At 47.4% G+C, this 19,678-nt stretch overlaps 1 protein-coding gene across 2 annotated transcripts; it reads right to left on the bottom strand.

Annotated features, from left to right (window-relative positions):
* Window positions 1-16,028, bottom strand: LOC119173462 (uncharacterized). Of its 2 annotated transcripts, XM_075894308.1 has the most exons (6): window positions 15,854-16,028; window positions 5,926-6,038; window positions 4,491-4,562; window positions 2,278-2,313; window positions 1,118-1,183; window positions 1-668 (listed from the first exon to the last, which is right to left on the bottom strand). In XM_075894308.1, the coding sequence occupies exons 1-6, from the start codon at window positions 15,930-15,932 to the stop codon at window positions 570-572; spliced, it is 465 nt and encodes a 154-aa protein (XP_075750423.1). In that variant the 5' UTR covers window positions 15,933-16,028; the 3' UTR covers window positions 1-569. The 2 variants fall into 2 exon arrangements, with proteins under 2 accessions (XP_075750423.1, XP_075750424.1); XM_075894309.1 differs by lacking the exon at window positions 2,278-2,313.
* Between the last annotated feature and the right edge of the window lie 3,650 nt (window positions 16,029-19,678).

The raw sequence follows: 19,678 nt of genomic DNA, 5'->3' as shown, positions 1-19,678 counted from the left end.
TTCGTAGACAGAACAAATGCTAGCTTTATTCATTTATATTGCGTTTGCAGTACAGTGCCAGTTATAAAGTTCCATATAGCCACATAACAGCTGATACATATGTTTAAATCACTTTGCTGTGATGGTTTAGCATTACGATGTACGCACTCCTAAACACACGGTATGCAATTGTTCCACTTAACTGGGCTATTTATGAATGGAGAAGCTTTATAAAGAACGGAAGAAGGTGGCTCGTAGCGCACATTTTAGAACTGTGGTGAATGATACGAGTGTTCCATGTGCTCATTAAAATTTGATGCGAGCTTCCTTGTTCGCAGTACTTATAGCGTGAGCTAACCTTGTTTCCTTTATTGTTACTCGTTCGGTCGTGCCTTTCATTCTCCTATATGTGAAAAAAATAGTTGATTTCCGATGATTGTCTATTCAGAACTGCATGTCCCAACTCATTAAAGCCAAAACAATAATGAACTATTATCATCCGAGATATTAAGAAAAAGTTCAACCGAAAAGTTCTGGCTATGGTCGGCGCGCTTCCTGTGCCTCGCGCTTCATTGCTGCTTCCGCATATTTCACCGGCCCGTCGACTTGATGTACCGGTTCCCAAGTGCAGCGAGGTCATCCAACACGTGCGGGGGCATATCGATCACTTCGGTATTAAGAAAACAGTCCTGTAACAAGAACGGAAGAGTCAAATCTGTTTGTCATAGGCAAGCAATATATCGTATAAGTAGTTGTAATAGGCTACGTCGAGAACGGACCATTTAGGTAGGCAAACCACTGGTGGCCTTAAATGTAGTATTACTGCTACTCCTCCTCCTCCTACTACTACTAATAATAAAAGTGTTTAGTTAGAGTTTCTCGCCTAGGTGTGTCTACGCTTGTATGTGTTAGGACGGACGACTCTGAGGATTGATATAATTGGTATGACAGATTTTTAATTGGTTCGCCATCTTGCAAATTTCTTCTGTAACATGTGCTACCAAAAATAATTTATGACTTTCCATATTGGTATGGTTGCGTAGCTAGTACACAATGCTTTCCCTCTAGGAGATACGTAAACCTCCATTTAAAGAAAGCGAAATAAGGCACAAAAGGATATTATGAAATGTTGTTTTACGAGAATTTTTTTGACGCCTTGGAATTGAACGGGAGTGAAGTCCTTAGGCGAGTACAGCATGTACGTCTGCAGGGAAAAGTAAAAAAAGAAAAGAAAAATTAAGGACTACGACAACGGTGGTTTGTTGTCTGCATACAATTGTGACAGACTGAATGTCTTCACATGTTAGTTGAACGCACTTATTAAATTGCGTTAAATAATTACTTCAATGCATGTAATGCGTTAAGATGGCAAAATCCATATGACGCAACTCTGAATTTGAGCGTTTTTAATTTTGCAAAATTAGACAAACAGTTCAAACGGGTGATGAAACTTGTGAAAATGCCAAGTTAATGTCCGCAAAAGCACCCTTCTTTCCTTTAGAGAGTCGATATGAACTGGAAAGGCAATGTACATTACATCAAATATTGAAGGCTCATTGAGATCGAAAGTGGTGTTAGTTTTAATATTTCCGCCAAGCAGATATGACAGCGTTTACTTAAGGCCTTAAAGGGACACTAAAATCAACTATTAAGTTGAACTTTATTATTAAAATGGCGATCCAGAAACCTCGTAGTGTTATTTTTGTGCCAAAGAAGGGCCTATTTTGAAATAAAATCACGTTTCAGTGCTCCGAATAGGGTAAACGCACTTCAAATATTCTAAGAGAACTTGTTGTTGGGCTAGTTGGTAGAGCATTCCGAAAAGTTAATTCGAGCGCGAAAACTTGACACAATCACTCACACACGCACACACCCATGCATCAAACACACAGCGCGCTGTGTGTTTGATGCATGGGTGTGTGCGTGTGTGTGTGTGTGCGTGAGGATACTGTTCATACATTGAGCTTTCACTCTGACGTAAATGGTCATTTGACTTTGGTGTCACTTAAACTACGGACTTGCAACATATCTTCTAATATGTGCGTCACAGAACTTTTTAATAGACGCTCGAAATCGTCGTCTTGAATACAGCAATTTTATATGTGCCCATGTACGTAATCTCGTGAAACATACTGCAGAAAAAATCGGAGAAATAAATCTGAAAACTGTTTTTCTGTGGTGGCTCTTCAGCCGCTTTTATACTGTATATCGATGCAAGCACATATCATTTCTGCTTTATGCTGTCTAACGAACTTAGCGTTACATATATAGCGCCAGTATTCTCGGCTGCCTGTTTACCTTATTTTCGAGAGCCACACCCCAACACTCGAGGACCTGAAAACAAATAGATAAGAGAGGAATATTAGAGCCATGAAACTGATGTGATAATGTCTGCGATATTTGAGATCGTTATCAGTTTGATGAATAAACTAGAGTTGAGGAAACAAAACACAAACAGATAAAAAATTAGGGGGCACTTGATCTTCGTCTTCAGTAGTTGATTGTTTCCTTAGGGCACCGTTGAGGCGTGCGCCGAGGACCGAAACTATAGGCCATTAATAGTGTAATGTAGGGTCTCGTGCGGAGCATCTCCTTCTCATTTGCTAACCTATAGCTTCGGTTCTCAGAAGTGTGGTGGTTTGGGCTAGTTGGTATGACATGACGGTAGATATAGTGCGAGAACAGAACGACGACAAAGGGACAAGAAGGGGACGAGCGCTCGTCTCCTTCTTGGTACCTTTGTCGTCGTTCTGTTCTCGTGCTACATCTACCGTCATGTTCGGTTTTCGGTAAGGAAACGATCGACTGTGCGTGTAAGGTAGACCGTTTTAAACTATTCTAGATTGCCTACTGCAAGCACAGCTGTTAACCGCCCGCTAAGCCATAATTCTTCCTTTTGCGAATCAGAGATGGGATCACTACGCGTGCGTAAAGCAGCATGTGAAACTGAGCAGCTGCTTACTTTGTTGATGCCTTTGCAGGTCATGATGATCAAATGTGTCAGAGTGGTTTGTAATGGGTGGGTTTTCGAAACACCCAATTGTTGCAAAATTCACATGTTCAGACGCCTGGCGCGATTTTATACGCTTCTGGCACGCGATATTACACGCGTTAAGGAGAATCCTTTCACTACATGACATTTGTGTTGTGTTTTTTTGTTATTTTTGGAAGCTGTTTTGAAAAAAAAATATATTGTCACCCTGTGGCAGAACACATACTTGCTGCACAAATGGCCTTGGTTGGATTCTTACTACACATAAAGGTTTTTTATTGTTTATTTTATTTGCTTCTTTCTCGGTTTTTCGGCACCGCCGCGGTGGTCTAGTGGCTAAGGTACTCGGCTGCTGACCCGCAGGTCGCGGGTTCGATTCCCGGCTGCAGCGGCTGCATTTCCGATGGAGGCGGAAATGTTGTAGGCCCGTGTGCTCAGATTTGGTGCACGTTAAAAAACCCCACGTGGTCAAAATTTCCAGAGCCCTCCACTACGGCGTCTCTCATAATCGTATGGTGATTTTGGGACGTTAAACCCCATATATCAATCAATCAATCTTGTTTTTTCGGTCATGGACAAGATGATGACTTTTCGCTCTCAACCAATGGCGCCGACACCGCAATTCCTGCGATACGTGCTCTTTAAACGTAGTGGAACCGTGACAACAACAACAACAACGACAACAACAACAACAACAACAACAACAACAACAACAACAAAAGCGTATACAAGCACGCATGCACGCGCTCTCCCCCTGCTCTACGAGCATTCTGGTTACCTATTATTGTATAACGACTACTCCTGAACGTCATTGGTCTTGCGTCCGATCATCAGAACAAAATGAATTTTTCTCGTCCTGCAAACATCTTCATAAACATAGATAAGTTTTCTACGTACGCGTCTTTCTCTTGTGGCGTCTGAAGGTGGTGAGCGCCACCACGCTCTTGGAGTGAACGGACACAGCAGCCACGGTTGGAACAAACCAAGTAAAACATATTTATTTAACTACTTTGGAATCGACGATATTGTCAGCCGAATTATTATAACATCAACTGTCATCCACACGCTAAACAACCTTACACATAATTACACAACACTCAACATAACAAACGCAAGGTGGCGTCACCAATGCCTGACTTACCACAGTGGTCCCCGGCAGACGGCCCGCGGTGCCGTGCACCGGGGACACACCGCGAGAGACAACCGTTCGTGCAAATGCCATCAGAAAAAAGCGACTAGTTTCGTGCCGCCACTGAGCCTTGCCGCCAGGGGTCACCACTGGTGCTCATACCGGTCTAACCATGATGATGATAGTGGTGATCAACGCCCGCGAGCACAACGCCACCTACCGCTGAACAGTTGTGATCCCCAAATTACGGCTCCTGTGCGAGACACAAGTGCTACGCGGCACAAACAACATTACAGGGGGTGTCAGCACACCCACAGTTTAAACGTGGCTGCTCACTTGTTTATCCCTCATGCAGTGCGGCAAGCTTCGTCATACAGGACCAATCGTTACCTCTTTCGCTGTGTCGCCATCCACCAGTGAATCCATGCACGAGCTGTGTACCTTGCAGAATGCCTCCATTCCCTTAAAGAGCAAGCGATGGAGTTATCTTCAGGGGTCAAAACATGTACAATCGGCATCAAAAGTTGTAAGACCACTAGTTTTTTTTTTTTACTTTTGCGGCAATTTGTGGCTGTATTTGGTTGAACTGCTCACTATACGTTGTCAGTGCATTTTATAACAGGCCGGAAATCGGATTACAAGTCTTCCTACAGAAGCAGAGGGAATCTTCAGCATTTTTTTTTTTGCGTCTAGCGGTTCCTAAACTTTTGATGCTGACTGTACGTGGGGTAGTGATTAAGGGAGAAAAAAAGTTATGTAGCAATCAGTACGAGTAAACAATCACACGAAAAAGTTAACGAGAAATGAAACCAAGTTTCAGAGTTTCGCATGTCTCATTGTGAGGCAAGTTGTATAGCCCCCAATAATGTAAAAGTTCTAATGCTCTTTGAGTTTGCAACTTCGTCTCATGACATTCAGCCACTTCTTAATCGACGCAGTGCCACTTTATGAAAATTTAAATACATCCATCCTCTTCACCAACTATTTCAACTGAAATTATCCACTGTGGTGCATAGGCTTTTTCGTGGTATCGTATATATTGATGGCATTATCGAGGATAACCTTATGAATGACAACGATACCAGGTTTTCTAAGCCGAGTAATCATCTTTTGCGAAAGATTCGCACGAACTACGGCAAGTTTACCATCGTGTTTATGGGAAAACAAGCTGTGGCATTCCCTTTCTCACATAATTAAATCGACAACAACTGATCATGCAATAAAGTAAAGAAATGCTTCTTGCAACAGTCTTCATCCTATACTTATTTTTATTTGGTTCATGTTACATTGTTTTTGCTATTTATTGTAATTTCCGGTTTTTTTTTTAAATGTTACCTTTTCCTTTTTGTCTGTTAAACATATACGTATCTTTGATTTTGTGTTCATTTTCGCACTGTTACTTTTCTTTCTCACCGAAGATACTGTAATCACTGAACCATGCATATATTCTTTCCCGTTCACATCTTGTATGGTAGCCCTCCTGATAATTTAGAGACTCTGGTGCTTCTTTTGTATTACCAATCTTGTACACACTTTTCTGTACACTTCTGTAAACTTCTGTATCTATATTTAGGCACACTAGGCTTTCCAAATTTCATCCCCATTAAGATTTCGCCTCCATGGCTTAAATCAAACCTACGACCTCAGCAGTATTAAGGCAATGTCCTAGCCACTTGAATACCGCAAAACACCGCAAAGGTGACTTAAGTTCCTCGCTTAAAGCAGTGCTGCGATAAAAAAACGAAATTTGTTTTACAAGTGTTTCGAGGACGCAATGAAGAGAAGAAAAAGAGTCACGGAAATGAAAGAGAGAGAAATATCGTACATATTTCAGGTCACCTCTCTGAAGGAGCCCTAGGATGTTGTGAACCTCGTTCTTGCATTGACTGAGTACTCTGCCTAAATTCGCTTTTAGATCCAGAAGCCTCTTTCCTTGCGCTGCAGAAAAAAAGCCATTCACATAAAAAAATGAGTCATTTCATTCTGTGACGGTTAAGGCCAGTAAGGCTGTGTAGCACAGCAAACTAGCCCTTTAATTTACACTTCATTTATTCATTCATATCTAGGGTCTCGTCCTGGCAGACTTGATGCCTTCGGGTAGTATGCGAGGGATTGTTGGTTAGCTGCCAGCACCTAATGAGATCACGTGCTATGTGACCTCAAATGGGCAAAAAAAAGTGTTCCACACGCGCGCCGTTATGACGACAGGTGACCCTGACTTACGCTCCCACGTTTAAATGCACAAATATGGGCAACGTGTCACAGTCAAAGGTTATCAGTTTACCGGAAAGCGCACAACAAACAAACAAACAAACAAACAAACAAACAAACAAACAAACAAACAAACAAACAAGCAAACAAACAAACAAACAAACAAACAAACAGGCTCGCTGTTGCGCGCCTGTGTTTCAAAATGCAAACATCATCTTAGGAATAGCAGTTATGTGAGCCGGATAATAAAATACGCTTTCCACATTAGAAGAGAGAGAGATGGGTGCGTCAGTGAATCTTCTATAAGTCTGTTAGATAAGGAACACGCATATCTGAGTTTCACATGTCACTGTTCACTATATGTCGTTTTACATGTGACCCTGTATGAATGAATATCTTTGTGCGTTTTGCGGTATGCTGAGAACGCTAGACTGTAGCAGTTTGCCTTTTCCTGGACACTATGTAGCTTCGATTACGCTTACAAGAAATCAGTTGTGAGTCTGCGCTCGTCTGTCTCATTTCGTTTCTTCTTTATGTCCCGTCTGCTGCGCGGTTTGCTAGGAGATGAACCGTGTCGTACGCTAAAGAAGCTAAAGCAGTACTCGCATTAAAAACCATAAGAAAAAAAAATGGCCACGTATCTGCATGTTACACCACAAATGTCGTCGAAAGACGATAGTCTTGCGTCTGGAGAGAGTGAACAAAACGTTTATTTGATGTTCTGCGCAAGAAAATCGGTGAATGGTATACTGGAGGGGCTGCGTTAGAGTGCCTCGAGCATACAGTGGAGGCGAACGAGTGCACCAAGTCACGTCACACGTGAGACATGAGCGCTATCTGGCAGTTATCTTGGAAAACGAAGCGCGTGCGCCTTGCACGCCAGTCTCGGAGGTGATAAGGTGTAGAACGCAAGGCGAAGGGTAGGTGCCACCACTGTGTCGTCTTACTAAAGCGTTGGAAACGCTTGCCTTTTCGTGCAAGTGTTGCATGGTCAGCGCAACGTAATAAACGCTATGGTCCTTAGAATTACTTATGTGCCTTTTCTAGTAAAACATACACATTCATTGATTTGTGGGGTTTAACGTCCCAAAACCACCATTTGATTATGAGAGACGCCGTAGTGGAGGGCTCCGGAAATTTTGACCACCTGGGGTTCTTTAACGTGTACCCAAATCTGAGTACACGGGCCTACAACATTTCCGCCTCCATCGGAAATGCAGCCGCCGCAGCCGGGAATCGAACCCGCGACCTGCGGGTCAGCAGCCGAGTACCTTAGCCACTAGACCACCGCGGCGGGGCAACATACACATTCATAATATTGACGTGTTGTAATGATGCCTCATATATGCGCAATAATTGCTTTTTAATTGACAATCGCACAAGTATGAACGCTGAACCTTGAGCAATATTGGTGGGCGCTGCGGATGGTGTCGGCCGTTAGGAGTGTCGTTTGGTCACTTTGGTGCCATTTAGGGTGCCATTAAGGGTGGACAAATAGACAAATGTACAGACAGACAGACGAAAATTATTGCGTCTAAGGTCCCCAAGAAAGACTGTCGTCTTTAATAATTGTGCAAGATGAAGCACCAGTGAAGTAGCGTTAATCTTCGAGAAAAATTAAGCATCCAAAATTTGAAATATCGAGATTTTCTCCGATCAGGTTTCATGACACGAGAGCTAAACCTTACCCGGATGGGGCTCTGCGTCCACTAATAAGTGTTAACACGCTATACCATGTACATAGTGTCTGATATGTGCACGTGGCAACCACCGCAGTGATTTGATGTCATGGCGCTTCACTCATAACCCAATGGAAGCGTGGTGTAATCTCGTCGTCGGCGGCTACATTTCGATGGAGGCGAAATTACTGGTGGTCTGTGTTCGAGGCTTAAGGTACACGCTAAAGAACCCCACACTCTTAGAAAAAAGGTAGTAGTACTTGTTAATTTTGGGGTAGTAATGGTTTGTCACATATGCTACAACTCTGGTGGTAAGCGCAGTTAGTAACGGCGAGGGTGTTAACAGTTACTACCTTTGCTATTACTACAAGCATTTAGTAACTGTTACTAACTACCCTAGCCGTTACCACCCATGAATAGTAACTTTAAAGGCTTAAAAAAGTAGTAACTGATAATACACTCTTCATACATTTTAGTTATTATTATTTCTCCGTTACTAATGCTGGTCAATCTTTGTCTCACTACACAACTCCGGGTAAGCTAGCGTGGTGTGCTATGAATGCGAAAAATACATAGACGCATGTCTGGCACAAGGGAGCACTTATGTTTCAGGATGAATTATAACAAATGTGAACTTATAGCACTTTATTATACTACTTAGTTACGTGTGCTTGGGGACGTAGCACAGAATGTTTAATGAACCTTATTTATAAAAAAATTACATGTATTCGTTATAAAAGGGCCACAAAAAGGCACTATATTGCCACGTTCTATTTCCCAAGTTTTTGTTATCGTCCCAGAACACCACACCGATCAACTACTAACAAGCGGCGAAGCGCGTCGGCATTTATACTCTTGCCATCGAATGTTCTAGCGTTATCGCTGGCGGTGGCGTAGGTTCCAGAACAATCTGTACCGTTCGCACAGTGGGCGTGATCTTATCGAAATGATCTACTACAGTCTGGAACCTTCTCGAAAACTGCAGGCGCGGTTCGCGCTGAGAATGGTGTGGTGTTTTGGGACGATAACAAAAACTTGGGAAACGGAACGTGGCATAGCCCCCATCTTAAAAAAAGGCATCGTCCCGATGCTTTAACTAAAGATGAAGGTACAATAATAATGCTAGAAAGTACAATGAATAAATTACGATACAACTATAATACAAAAAAACACTGTTTCAGTTTGTTAACGCGCATGAAACGGCTTGAGGCGCGCGACATGTACGACTTCAGGTCGCGATCGGCGTCGTTGAGAGTTCGTGATGCCGTCGGGGACAACCTCGTAATCAAGTGGGCCGAGACGTCGAACCACCATGTACGGTCCGAAGTACCGTCGCAGAAGCTTTTCACTTAGTCCACGTTGGCGTATCGGCGTCCACACCCAAACACGTTCACCGGGCTGGTATTCCACGAAGCGTCGTCGATGGTTGTAACGGTGGCTGTCGGTCGTCTGTTGATTCTTGATACGGAGACGCGCAAGTTGTCGGGCTTCTTCGGCGCGTTGAAGGTACTCGCTCACATCGAGGTTTTCTTCGTCGGTGACGTTGGGTAACATGGCATCGAGCGTCGTTGCCGGGCTCCTTCCGTAGACCAATTTGTATGGAGATATCTGCGTCGTCTCCTGCACCGCCGTGTTGTATGCGAAGGTCACATACGGAAGAATGGCGTCCCACGTCTTGTGTTCGACATCGACGTACATTGACAGCATGTCGGCGATCGTCTTGTTAAGCCGCTCGGTGAGGCCGTTGGTCTGTGGGTGGTACGCTGTCGTCCGGCGGTGGTTTGTTTGGCTGTATGCCAAGATCGCTTGAGTTAAGTCGGCAGTGAATGCCGTTCCTCTGTCGGTGATAAGGACCTCCGGGGCGCCGTGACGTAGGACGATATTTTCGACGAAGAACTTAGCTACCTCGGATGCACTGCCTTTTGGCAGGGCTTTTGTCTCGGCGTAGCGGGTGAGGTAGTCGGTAGCTACCACGATCCACTTGTTTCCGAAAGCCGACGTCGGGAACGGCCCCAGTAGGTCCACACCATTCTGCTGGAAAGGTCGGCAAGGTGGATAAATTGGCTGCAGAAGTCCCGCTGGCCTTGTCGGCGGTGTCTTGCGTCGCTGACAGTCCCGGCATGTCCTCACATAACGAGTGACGTCGGTGGTAAGACGTGGCCAGTAGTACCTTTCTTGTATCCTCGCGAGCGTGCGAGAAACACCGAGGTGCCCTGCCGTCGGATCGTCGTGCAGGGCCTGCAGGAGTTCTGGTCGCAGAGCTGAAGGCACCACAAGGAGGTACTTAGCTCGAAGCGGTGAAAAGTTTTTCTTTTGTAGAAGACCGTTTCGTAGAAAGAACGACGCAAGTGCGCGCTTGAATACCTTCGGGACTTCGGTGGTCCTGCCTTCGAGGTATTCTATTAGGGCCTTAAGTTCCGGGTCGGCCCGCTGTCGTTCAGCGAAGTCGTCGGTAGTTATCGTTCCCAAGAAGTACTCGTCATCCGGGTCGTCGGGTAGCGGTTGGTCGACAGGCGCACGAGAGAGACAGTCGGCGTCAGAGTGTTTTTTGCCGGACTTGTAAATGACAGTAATGTCATGCTCTTGAAGTCTCAGGCTCCATCGTGCGAGGCGACCTGAAGGGTCCTTCAGGGTGGCTAGCCAACACAAGGCGTGGTGGTCGCTCACAACTTTGAAGGGCCTGCCGTAGAGGTAGGGGCGAAATTTCGACGTAGCCCAGATGATGGCGAGGCACTCCTTTTCTGTTGTGGAATAATTTGCTTCTGCTTTGGATAGCGATCGGCTGGCGTAGCTAATAACCCTTTCAAGTCCGTCAGCCCTCTGCACAAGAACGGCGCCAAGACCTACGCTGCTTGCGTCAGTATGTATTTCTGTCTCGGCGAATTCGTCGAAATGGGCAAGTAACGGAGGCGTCTGGAGGCGACGTTTAAGCTCCTGGAAAGCGTGTTCCTGTGGCGTTTCCCACTTGAACTCCACGTCGGCCTTGGTAAGGTTAGTGAGAGGATCGGCGATGCGGGCGAAGTTTTTCACGAACCGCCTATGATAGGCGCACAGGCCCAGAAATCGGCGCATGGCCTTCTTGTCAGTGGGCGGCGGGAAGTCGGCGATGGCGGCTGTTTTCCGTGGATCGGGACGAACTCCAGACTTGCTGATAACGTGTCCCAGAAACAAGAGCTCCTCATACGCAAATCTGCACTTTTCTGACTTCAGTGTGAGTCCGGACGTCTTGATGGCTTTAAGTACAGCTTCAAGGCGCCGAAGATGCTCGTCGAAACTCGAAGAAAACACGACGACGTCGTCCAAGTACACAAGGCATGTTTGCCATTTCAATCCTGCCAGTACTGTATCCATAACGCGTTGAAAAGTTGCAGGCGCTGAGCAAAGGCCGAAGGGCATCACATTAAACTCGAAGAGGCCGTCCGGTGTTATAAACGCCGTCTTCTCTCGGTCTCTTTCGTCGACTTCGATTAGCCAATAGCCAGTCTTGAGGTCCATTGACGAAAAGTACTTGGCGTTATGGAGCCGATCAAGTGCGTCGTCTATTCGTGGGAGAGGATACACGTCCTTTCTTGTGATTTTGTTCAGGCGGCGATAATCGACGCAGAAACGTAGGGTCCCATCCTTTTTCTTCACAAACACCACGGGGGATGCCCAAGGACTCTTGGACGGCTGGACAATGTCATCCCGCAGCATTTCATCAACTTGTCTCTTCATGGCCTCACGTTCTCGCTTCGAAACCCTGTACGGACTCTGACGGAGTGGTCTGGCATTTTCTTCGGTTATGATGCTATGTTTCGTGATTGGGGTCTGCCGAATTTTCGATGACGACGAAAAGCAATCTTCGTATTGCAGAAGCAGGGCCTTGAGTTGTTCTTGCTTATCGTTCGGTAGTCTGGGATTGACGTCGAAAGCTATGGGAGGGGCTTGGTTCCTCTGAGCAGGTTCCACAGAATCGGCGAGGGCGAAAGCACTGGTGGCTTCGACAATTTCTTCGATGTATGCGACCGTTGTTCCTTTGTTCACATGTCTGTACTCATTGCTGAAATTCGTGAGCACAACCGTTGCTTTGCCTCCCCGCAGCTTTGCAATTCCTCTTGCGACGCAAATATTTCGGGTGACCAACAGATGCTGACTGCCTTCAACGACGCCTTCTAAGTCAGGTGATTTAGGAGCACCGACGGAAATAATGACGCTTGAGCGAGGCGGAATGGTGACTTGTTCTTCCAGCACATTTAAGGCATGGTGTCCTGACGGCGTGCGCGGTGGTAGTGCTTCTTCTGTGAATAACGTTATCGACTTTGTTTTTAGGTTGATGACAGCACCATGGAGGCATAAGAAGTCCATGCCAAGGATGACATCTCTCGAGCAACGCTGTAGAACTACGAAGTCTGTAGGATAAATACGGCCGTTAATGGTGACTCTCGCTGTGCAGATTCCTGCAAGCGTTACAAGATGACCTCCGGCTGTGCGGATTTCAGGGCCTTTCCAAGCTGTCCTAACTTTCTTTAACTTCGCGGCGAACGACCCACTGATGACAGAATAGTCGGCTCCAGTATCGACGAGAGCGGTCACACTGTGGCCGTCAATAAGAACGTCGATGTCGCTAGTTCGCCGTCTCGCATTACAGTTAGGGCGTGGCGTCGGGTCACGGCTGCGTCGGCTTGATCCGCTGCTTCCATGTTGCGTCGTCAGGCCACTTCCGGTAAGTGAGCTTTCGCCGTCGGGCTTTGCCTGGTTGGCATTGTGTCCGGAAAGCTCCGTCGCGGCGTCGTCGTCATCGGAGGATCTTCGGTAGTTCGTCGCACAGCAACCGCACCTCCACCGGTTGCTGCCCTTAGTTTCCCGGATACGGGCTAGGAGACCGGCCCCGCGTTGGGCCGGAGTACTGCCGGGGGTGCGGTGACATGCGGCGGCTGGGCGACGGCGAACGGGAAGGACTTCGAGGTGTCCATTGAGTTCCTGTCAGGTAGTCGGCGATGTCACGTGGCCGTTCCCCTGGCTGCGGACGTGGTGCATCGACGGCGAAGTCACGCAGTCCCATCTGTCGGTACTGGCAACGGCGGTAAGTGTGCCCGGCCTCGCCGCAGTGGTAGCACAGTGGGCGGTGGTCAGGGGTGCGCCAAACGTCGGTTTTCCTCGGCGCACTGCGCTGGCCCGCTGGTGAACGGTAGGTCGTCGGTGGGGGTGGTGGCGGCGGTGGTGTCCGGCGACGGAAGTGCGACGGGGCGGCGTTTTGGCGTGGACGGGGAGGAGCGTTATGGCGCACTGCAGCGGCGTAGCTCATAGTTTCTGGCTCGGGCAGCGGTGTTTGGGGAATTCGAAGTGATTGCCGAACTTCTTCTCGCACAATGTCGGCGATCAAATCCACTTGAGGGTGCGCCGAAGGCAACAGTTTGCGCAGCTCTTCCCGCACGATCGCTCGGATCGTTTCACGCAGGTTGTCGGAGTCACTGGTTTGAGCAGCAGCGCATTCTGGAGTCAGGCGACGATTATACTGTCTGGTGCGCATGTCAAGGGTTTTTTCAATGGTGGTCGCCTCGGATACAAATTCTTGGAACGGTGTTCGGTGGATTCCTCATTAGTCCGGCGAAGAGCTCCTGTTTGACCCCTCGCATGAGGAAACGAACTTTCTTCTCCTCAGGCATGTCTGGGTCAGCGTGACGAAATAGGCGGGTCATCTCCTCTGTGAAAATTCCAACCTTCTCATTTGGTAGCTGAACCCGGGTCTCTAGTTGAGCAGCGGCCCTTTCTTTGCGAGCGACGCTCGCGAACGTTTGCAGAAATGCGCCGCAGAAGACATCCCACGTTCGGAGCGTGGACTCACGATTCTCTAGCCAGGTCCTTGCGGTGTCTTCCAGGTAGAAGTACACACGACAGAGCTTTTCTTCGTTGTCCCAGTGGTTGAGGGCGGCCACACGGTCGTATGTTTCTAGCCAGGACTCCGGGTCTTCGAACGATGACCCATGGAAAATTGGTGGTTCCCTGGGTTGATGCATGACCATCGTGGGCTGGGATGCGGCGGTTGTCATTGTCGCTGCAGTCGCGGTCACGGCCTTGGTCTTCCGCGCCTTGTCTTCTAGAAGCCCGTACTCCGGTGGTAGCCCTTGCTGTCGGCGGCTTGTTCGCTGCTCCTGTTTGGCGTCGGTGTCTTCTCCGCGACGTGGGCTGGGTTCACGGCTTGACGGGGGCGTCCGGTACATGAACGAAGCAGCACCTCCACCAGATGTCACGGAGTCGTGACGTGGCCGAAGACAGGAGACTTCGTGTTGGGATTTAGCTGTTTATTTGGGCGAACCTGTGCCCGGTAAACGGAAAGTCCAATTACAGCAGTAGTCTCGCACAGATAGCAGTCTCGGACTGATAGCGGCGAACGGAGCGTCGGCCTTCGATCAACTACTAACAAGCGGCGAAGCGCGTTTTTCCGATGGAGGCGGAAATGTTGTAGGCCCGTGTGCTCAGATTTGGGTGCACGTTAAAGAACCCCAGGTGGTCGAAATTTCCGGAGCCCTCCACTACGGCGTCTCTCATAATCATATAGTGGTTTTGGGACGTTAAACCCCACATATCAATCAAATCAAATCAAGCGGCGAAGCGCGTCGGCATTTATACTCTTGTTGTCGAATGTTCTAGCGTTATCGCTGGCGGCGGCGTAGGTTCCAGAACAATCTGTACCGTTCGCACAGTGGGCGTGATCTTATCGAAATGATCTACTACAGTCCGGAACCTTCTCGAAAACTGCAGGCGCGGTTCGCGCTGAGAATGGTGTGGTGTTTTGGGATGATAACAAAAACTTGGGAAATGGAACGTGGCAATATGTACAGTGGCCGAATCAAGGTACCGAACTGATTCTCAGTGCATTTGAATGCTTCACACGGCTAATATATTAGCGGTTAGAAGGTAATAATCGTTTTTGGGGTATGGCGCGCCAAAACAATGATAATATTCGGACACACGCCGTAGTGAATTAATTGTGACCATTCTCGAGCTTAATTGCGACCGTCTGGTTATTTTCATTCGCTGGTCTTGTTAATTTGTTGTAATTTGCTAAATTGGCTGTAATTGTCTACTACAAAAATTAACGCGTGTAGCACTTATGGTTCGCTAACTTGTAGTTCTCTGTTTCGACAATATCAAAATGATATTTACATATCTCGGTTGCACAATTTAAAACAAAATGTAGTTTTTTTTATCTATGGATATCTTCTGCGTCATTTTTCAGTTTAATGATAATACGTCGAGGCGATTCCTCTCATAAATGATCAGATTCGGAATCACAGACTATTTTGGATTAGATAGTCAGCTTCTTGGTAGCAAAAAGGTAGTAACAGTGCAAGAAAGGTAGTAAGGGCTACAGTTACTACCTCTTTCAATCCAGTTACTGTTTACTAACGAATGTAGTAAACAGGTCACGAAAAGTTAGTAACGGTTGCAGCTAGTATCTGTTTACTAACGTAAGTAGTAAACAGGTAGCAAAAGGGTAGCAACAGTCCAAGAAAGGTAGTAACCACTGCAGTTACTACCTATTTGCTTGCGGTTGCTACCTTTTTACAGTTTTTTTTTGGAGAGCGCAGGTAATTCACGCTTCCGGAGCACTCCATACGGCAAAATCACATCACGGTTTTGGGTGGATGAACTCCCCAAATTTTGTTATCTATACTTACGCATGATAATGTAAGTCGACAATTGATTACCTTTCACACTATCGCTGCCATATTAGCGCTAGGCACTGCGCCGTGCTCCCGACCGGGTTGCAGAAATTAGGTGCCTTTTCTCATCTTCTAACCATTACCACCACCACCATATTCGCGACGAATGAGTTTGTTTTTGTCTATATATGCGTGTAATGAAAAACATCACACTCACAGATTTCGAAAGGCTTACAACAAAAGACCCCGCCGTTTCCGAGTGCGACGATCAGGAGAGTTAGCGCGTTCCAGTGCATTTCGCCTTATTGTATTGTCAGGAAATTATATTATCCTCTCGAAGATGCGATATTCCTAATTTTCAGATGGCAGATCCCACCCGCTTGTGAGCTGGCTTTGCTCCTCCATATAAGTTGAAGAGGAAAAAGGAAATGTCGGAGCAATCCGCATGGGACGAGAATTCTACTTTTTCATTACAGAAGTCGTACGGTTCTCTGAGAAAATAGTCGGTCAGGTGTGATTAATGGCGAAGGCTAACGCGCTCTGCACGTGGTCTCACTCGCCTCTTTTTTTGGCATTAATTTCGTCTATTTATGCAGCGTGTGGGGCCAGATCGTTAATTTCGATGTTACAGCTGTATTACAGACTTTTTGTTGCGACCATATCACTATTTTTTTTCACCGATTCGCTCTTCGTAAGCCATGAGCCCGTTCCAAGGTTGTGTGCATGTCTGTCGATGCCTTGATGGCACCCTTCGATTGAAACTCGCTGCTGTGGCAATAGAAAACGTGCATATAACACAACTGTTCTGGGTGCGTGCATGGTGTCATTGCACGCATCGTTTGTTATACCCCTGTCACACGGGCACCCGCGCACTCCTTTTAACTTCCTAGTCTTTACGACAATTGTCGTAAAGACACGGACCACTTCTCCGTTAACGGAGAAGTGGTCCGTGTATTCTAGTTCACTATAGGTCTGTGCGCACGGTGTCACAAAACGAGCGCTCAAAAAAGGGCGCACCGCCAAATTCTCGCGACGAAACGCCGTAGTGACGCCGCGAGGTCAACGATAAAAAAAAGAAAGAAAACAAGCATCCAAAGACTCCCCGGGCACGCGTCCTTCTCCCCTCGGAAGCGTATACATAGGTTTGCCGACGAACCTCCTCACCCCACATCGGCGGCCGAGCAGGCCCTGGAAGATTCTCGATGGAAAGGGGCGTGGTGATGCCCGGTTGCGTCATCCGTCGCGGACGGCCTTCGAACCGTCTCGCCCTCTCCCCAGCCTTCGCTGCGTATCGCGCCGACGAAATGATGAGAACTTTCTGGACTCTCGCGCGGAAGGTATTTAATCGAGCAGCCGAGATGGGAGATCAGGAGAAGAAGGAAGTTAACGCCAGAGTGCGTAGGGTATCCCGCCGCGTCGGTCGGTGAAGGCTTTGTTCTTAGTGACAAAGCAGGAGAAGAAGAAAGTATGCGTCAGAGTGCGTAGGGTGTTCCGCCTTGTAAGCGAAGCCTTTTGTCTTCCGTGACAAAGGAGGAGAAGAGGAGGATTTCCACCTGAGGGCTGACGACTCGAGCTACAGGCAAGAGCGTGTGTCTACCGCTATCGAGCGAAGACGTGTGGCAACAGCTGCGAGTGTGAAGCCGACGTGTTTCCGGCGAAGAAGTTTGAAGCTTGGAGTGCGGCCAAGTGAAGACGCGAGGTTTCCTTGAAGAGAAACTTCGGGGGCAGCGGAACGACAACAACGCTGGACTTTGAGTGAGTGATTCTCGAAAGAGTATCATTCAGACTTCTGTTCCAAGGACTTTGGACTGAATAAGCTTCATAACTCTTTAGTCTTTAAGTGTCTTGGTTGTTCGATGCATGCGACTGCATTGTAGTGCGTATTGTTGTCTGTGTCCGTTGTTTCGGGTGTGGCTGATTGTACTGTGTAGTACATTGTTGATTGGTGACATATTGTATTCAACAATTGTCGAGTGTGCATACTTGTGTATCGTTTTTATCTGCCATTATTGAGAATATAATTTTGTTTTGTTTATCAACTCTCGGCTCTGACTTGTTCTTTGGGCCACAGCCGGCGTCCGCTGGCGCGCCAAAAAGGACCACTTCTAAATTGTCCACGCTTTCGTGGTGCGGTTCGGGGGGCCGATACTTCGGCCCTTGTAATTAGCCCGGCGATTGCTTCCCGAATTAACGGGACCTGTGACAATTAATCTGGCGTCCGCGACGAGGACCTTTTGGTGCACAGTGTGTCCAAAGTAGTGAGAAAGAGCCTCGAGTTGTTGATACTGCTATCGAAACGATTTTGTGTGTTGTTAAGTGTTATCGTTAACGAGTGCAGGGGAGTGTTCCCATAGACTGATTTAGGCAGATACGTTTTACACGCGGCAACGTTTTATTTGCAAGACACAATGGATCTTGAAAAAATAGTAGCTCTTGGTGAGAAGATGGGTCTTTCTGGCGCCGAACTAAGGAAGTGGGTCACCCAGAAGGAGAAAGAAGAAAAAGAGAGGACCAAAGAAGAAAAGGCAGCTGAGCTGGAAAAAGAAAGGTTGGCGGTCGAAAGAGCCGAAGCGGAAAAAGAAGCTGAGTTGGAGAGAGAGAGGTTGGCAGCTGAGAGAGCCAAGGAGGAAAAAGCAGCTGAGTTAGAACGAGAGAGGTTGGCAGCTGAAAGGGCCAAGGAAGAAAAGGCAGCTGAGTAGGAACGAGAGAGGTTGGCAGCTGAGAGAGCGAAAGAAGAAAGAGAGCAGCAATTGAAGTTGGAGCTGGAGAGAGAAAAGAGTGCAGCTGAAAGGGCAAGAGAAGAAAGAGAAGCAAAGGAGCGACAGCTGGAAGAAGAAAGAGAGGCAAAGGAGCGACAGCTGAAAGAAGAAAGAGAAGCGGAGATGGCTGAAATGGAACGGCAGCAGCAGCACGAGATGGAACTCGAGCGGCTCCGTTTGCAACAGCGAAGTGAAACTCCCGTCCAAGCTAGAGTTGAAAGCAGCGAACGGGAGGACCACGGCTTCCGCTTGAACCCAAGCAAGCTGCTCGTATCGTTTGATGAAAGGAAGGACGACCTTGACGCGTACCTTCACAGATTTGAGACGATTGCGAGGAGCCAGAATTGGCCGGAACACCAAAGGGCAACTGCTTTGAGTACTTGCTTGAGTGGTGAAGCGCTCAGTGTGTACGGTAGGCTGACGCCGACCGATGCAGCCAACTATGCAAAGGTGAAAGCTGCTTTGCTGAAGCGACTTAGATTTACTGTGGAAGGATTGCGGGACAGATTTCGGACAGGAAAGCCAGCTGATGGTGAGACGGCTACGCAGTAGGCCGCCCGACTTAGCCATTATTTCAACCGATGGATTGAACTTTCGGGGACAGCGCAGGAGTACGATGAGCTTAGAGAGCTCCTTATTAGAGAGCAATTTCTTACTAGTTGCCACCCAAGCCTGTCGCTGTACTTGAAAAAGAGGAAGGCTGAGTGACTTGAAGGAATGCTTGAATTGGCTGATCAATTCTTGGAAGCGCAAGGTGGCACTAATTGGGCCAAGGTCAAGAAGGAGTGTCCCGAAGATTCAAAGAAATCGGCACCAGAACAAAAGAAGCGTGCACCGGAGAGCGTTCCGCGATGTTTTCTGTGTAACCGAGTGGGTCATCGCGCTACCAACTGTCGAACTAACTTTACGAGTCGCACGGTCGTAAAATGTTTCAAGTGTGGTCAGACTGGGCACAAAGCAGACGCTTGTCGTAACGGAGTGAGTCAAACTCACCAGGTATCCTGTGTGCTAGCAGCACCGAAATCCGATGGCGATGCCGTCACCAACGGATTCGTAGAGTTGAAAAATGGGGAGAAACTTCTTATTGTGGGTGCTGTAATGACAAAACAGCTGACCGGTGTTACGAAGGGAAGTGTTACGAAGGGAACGCTGCCGGGAAAAGTTGCGGACAAGAAGGTTACGGTGTTAACAAATACCGGCTGCTCCACTGTTATCGTGCAAAGAAATTTGGTACGGGAAAGTGAGTTAATAGGCAAAACGAAACCAGTTTGCCTAATTGACAG

Source organism: Rhipicephalus microplus, chromosome 5 (assembly GCF_043290135.1).
Source record: "Rhipicephalus microplus isolate Deutch F79 chromosome 5, USDA_Rmic, whole genome shotgun sequence".
NCBI classification, from domain to species: domain Eukaryota; kingdom Metazoa; phylum Arthropoda; class Arachnida; order Ixodida; family Ixodidae; genus Rhipicephalus; species Rhipicephalus microplus.
This window is presented reverse-complemented; position numbering and strand designations above follow the sequence as displayed.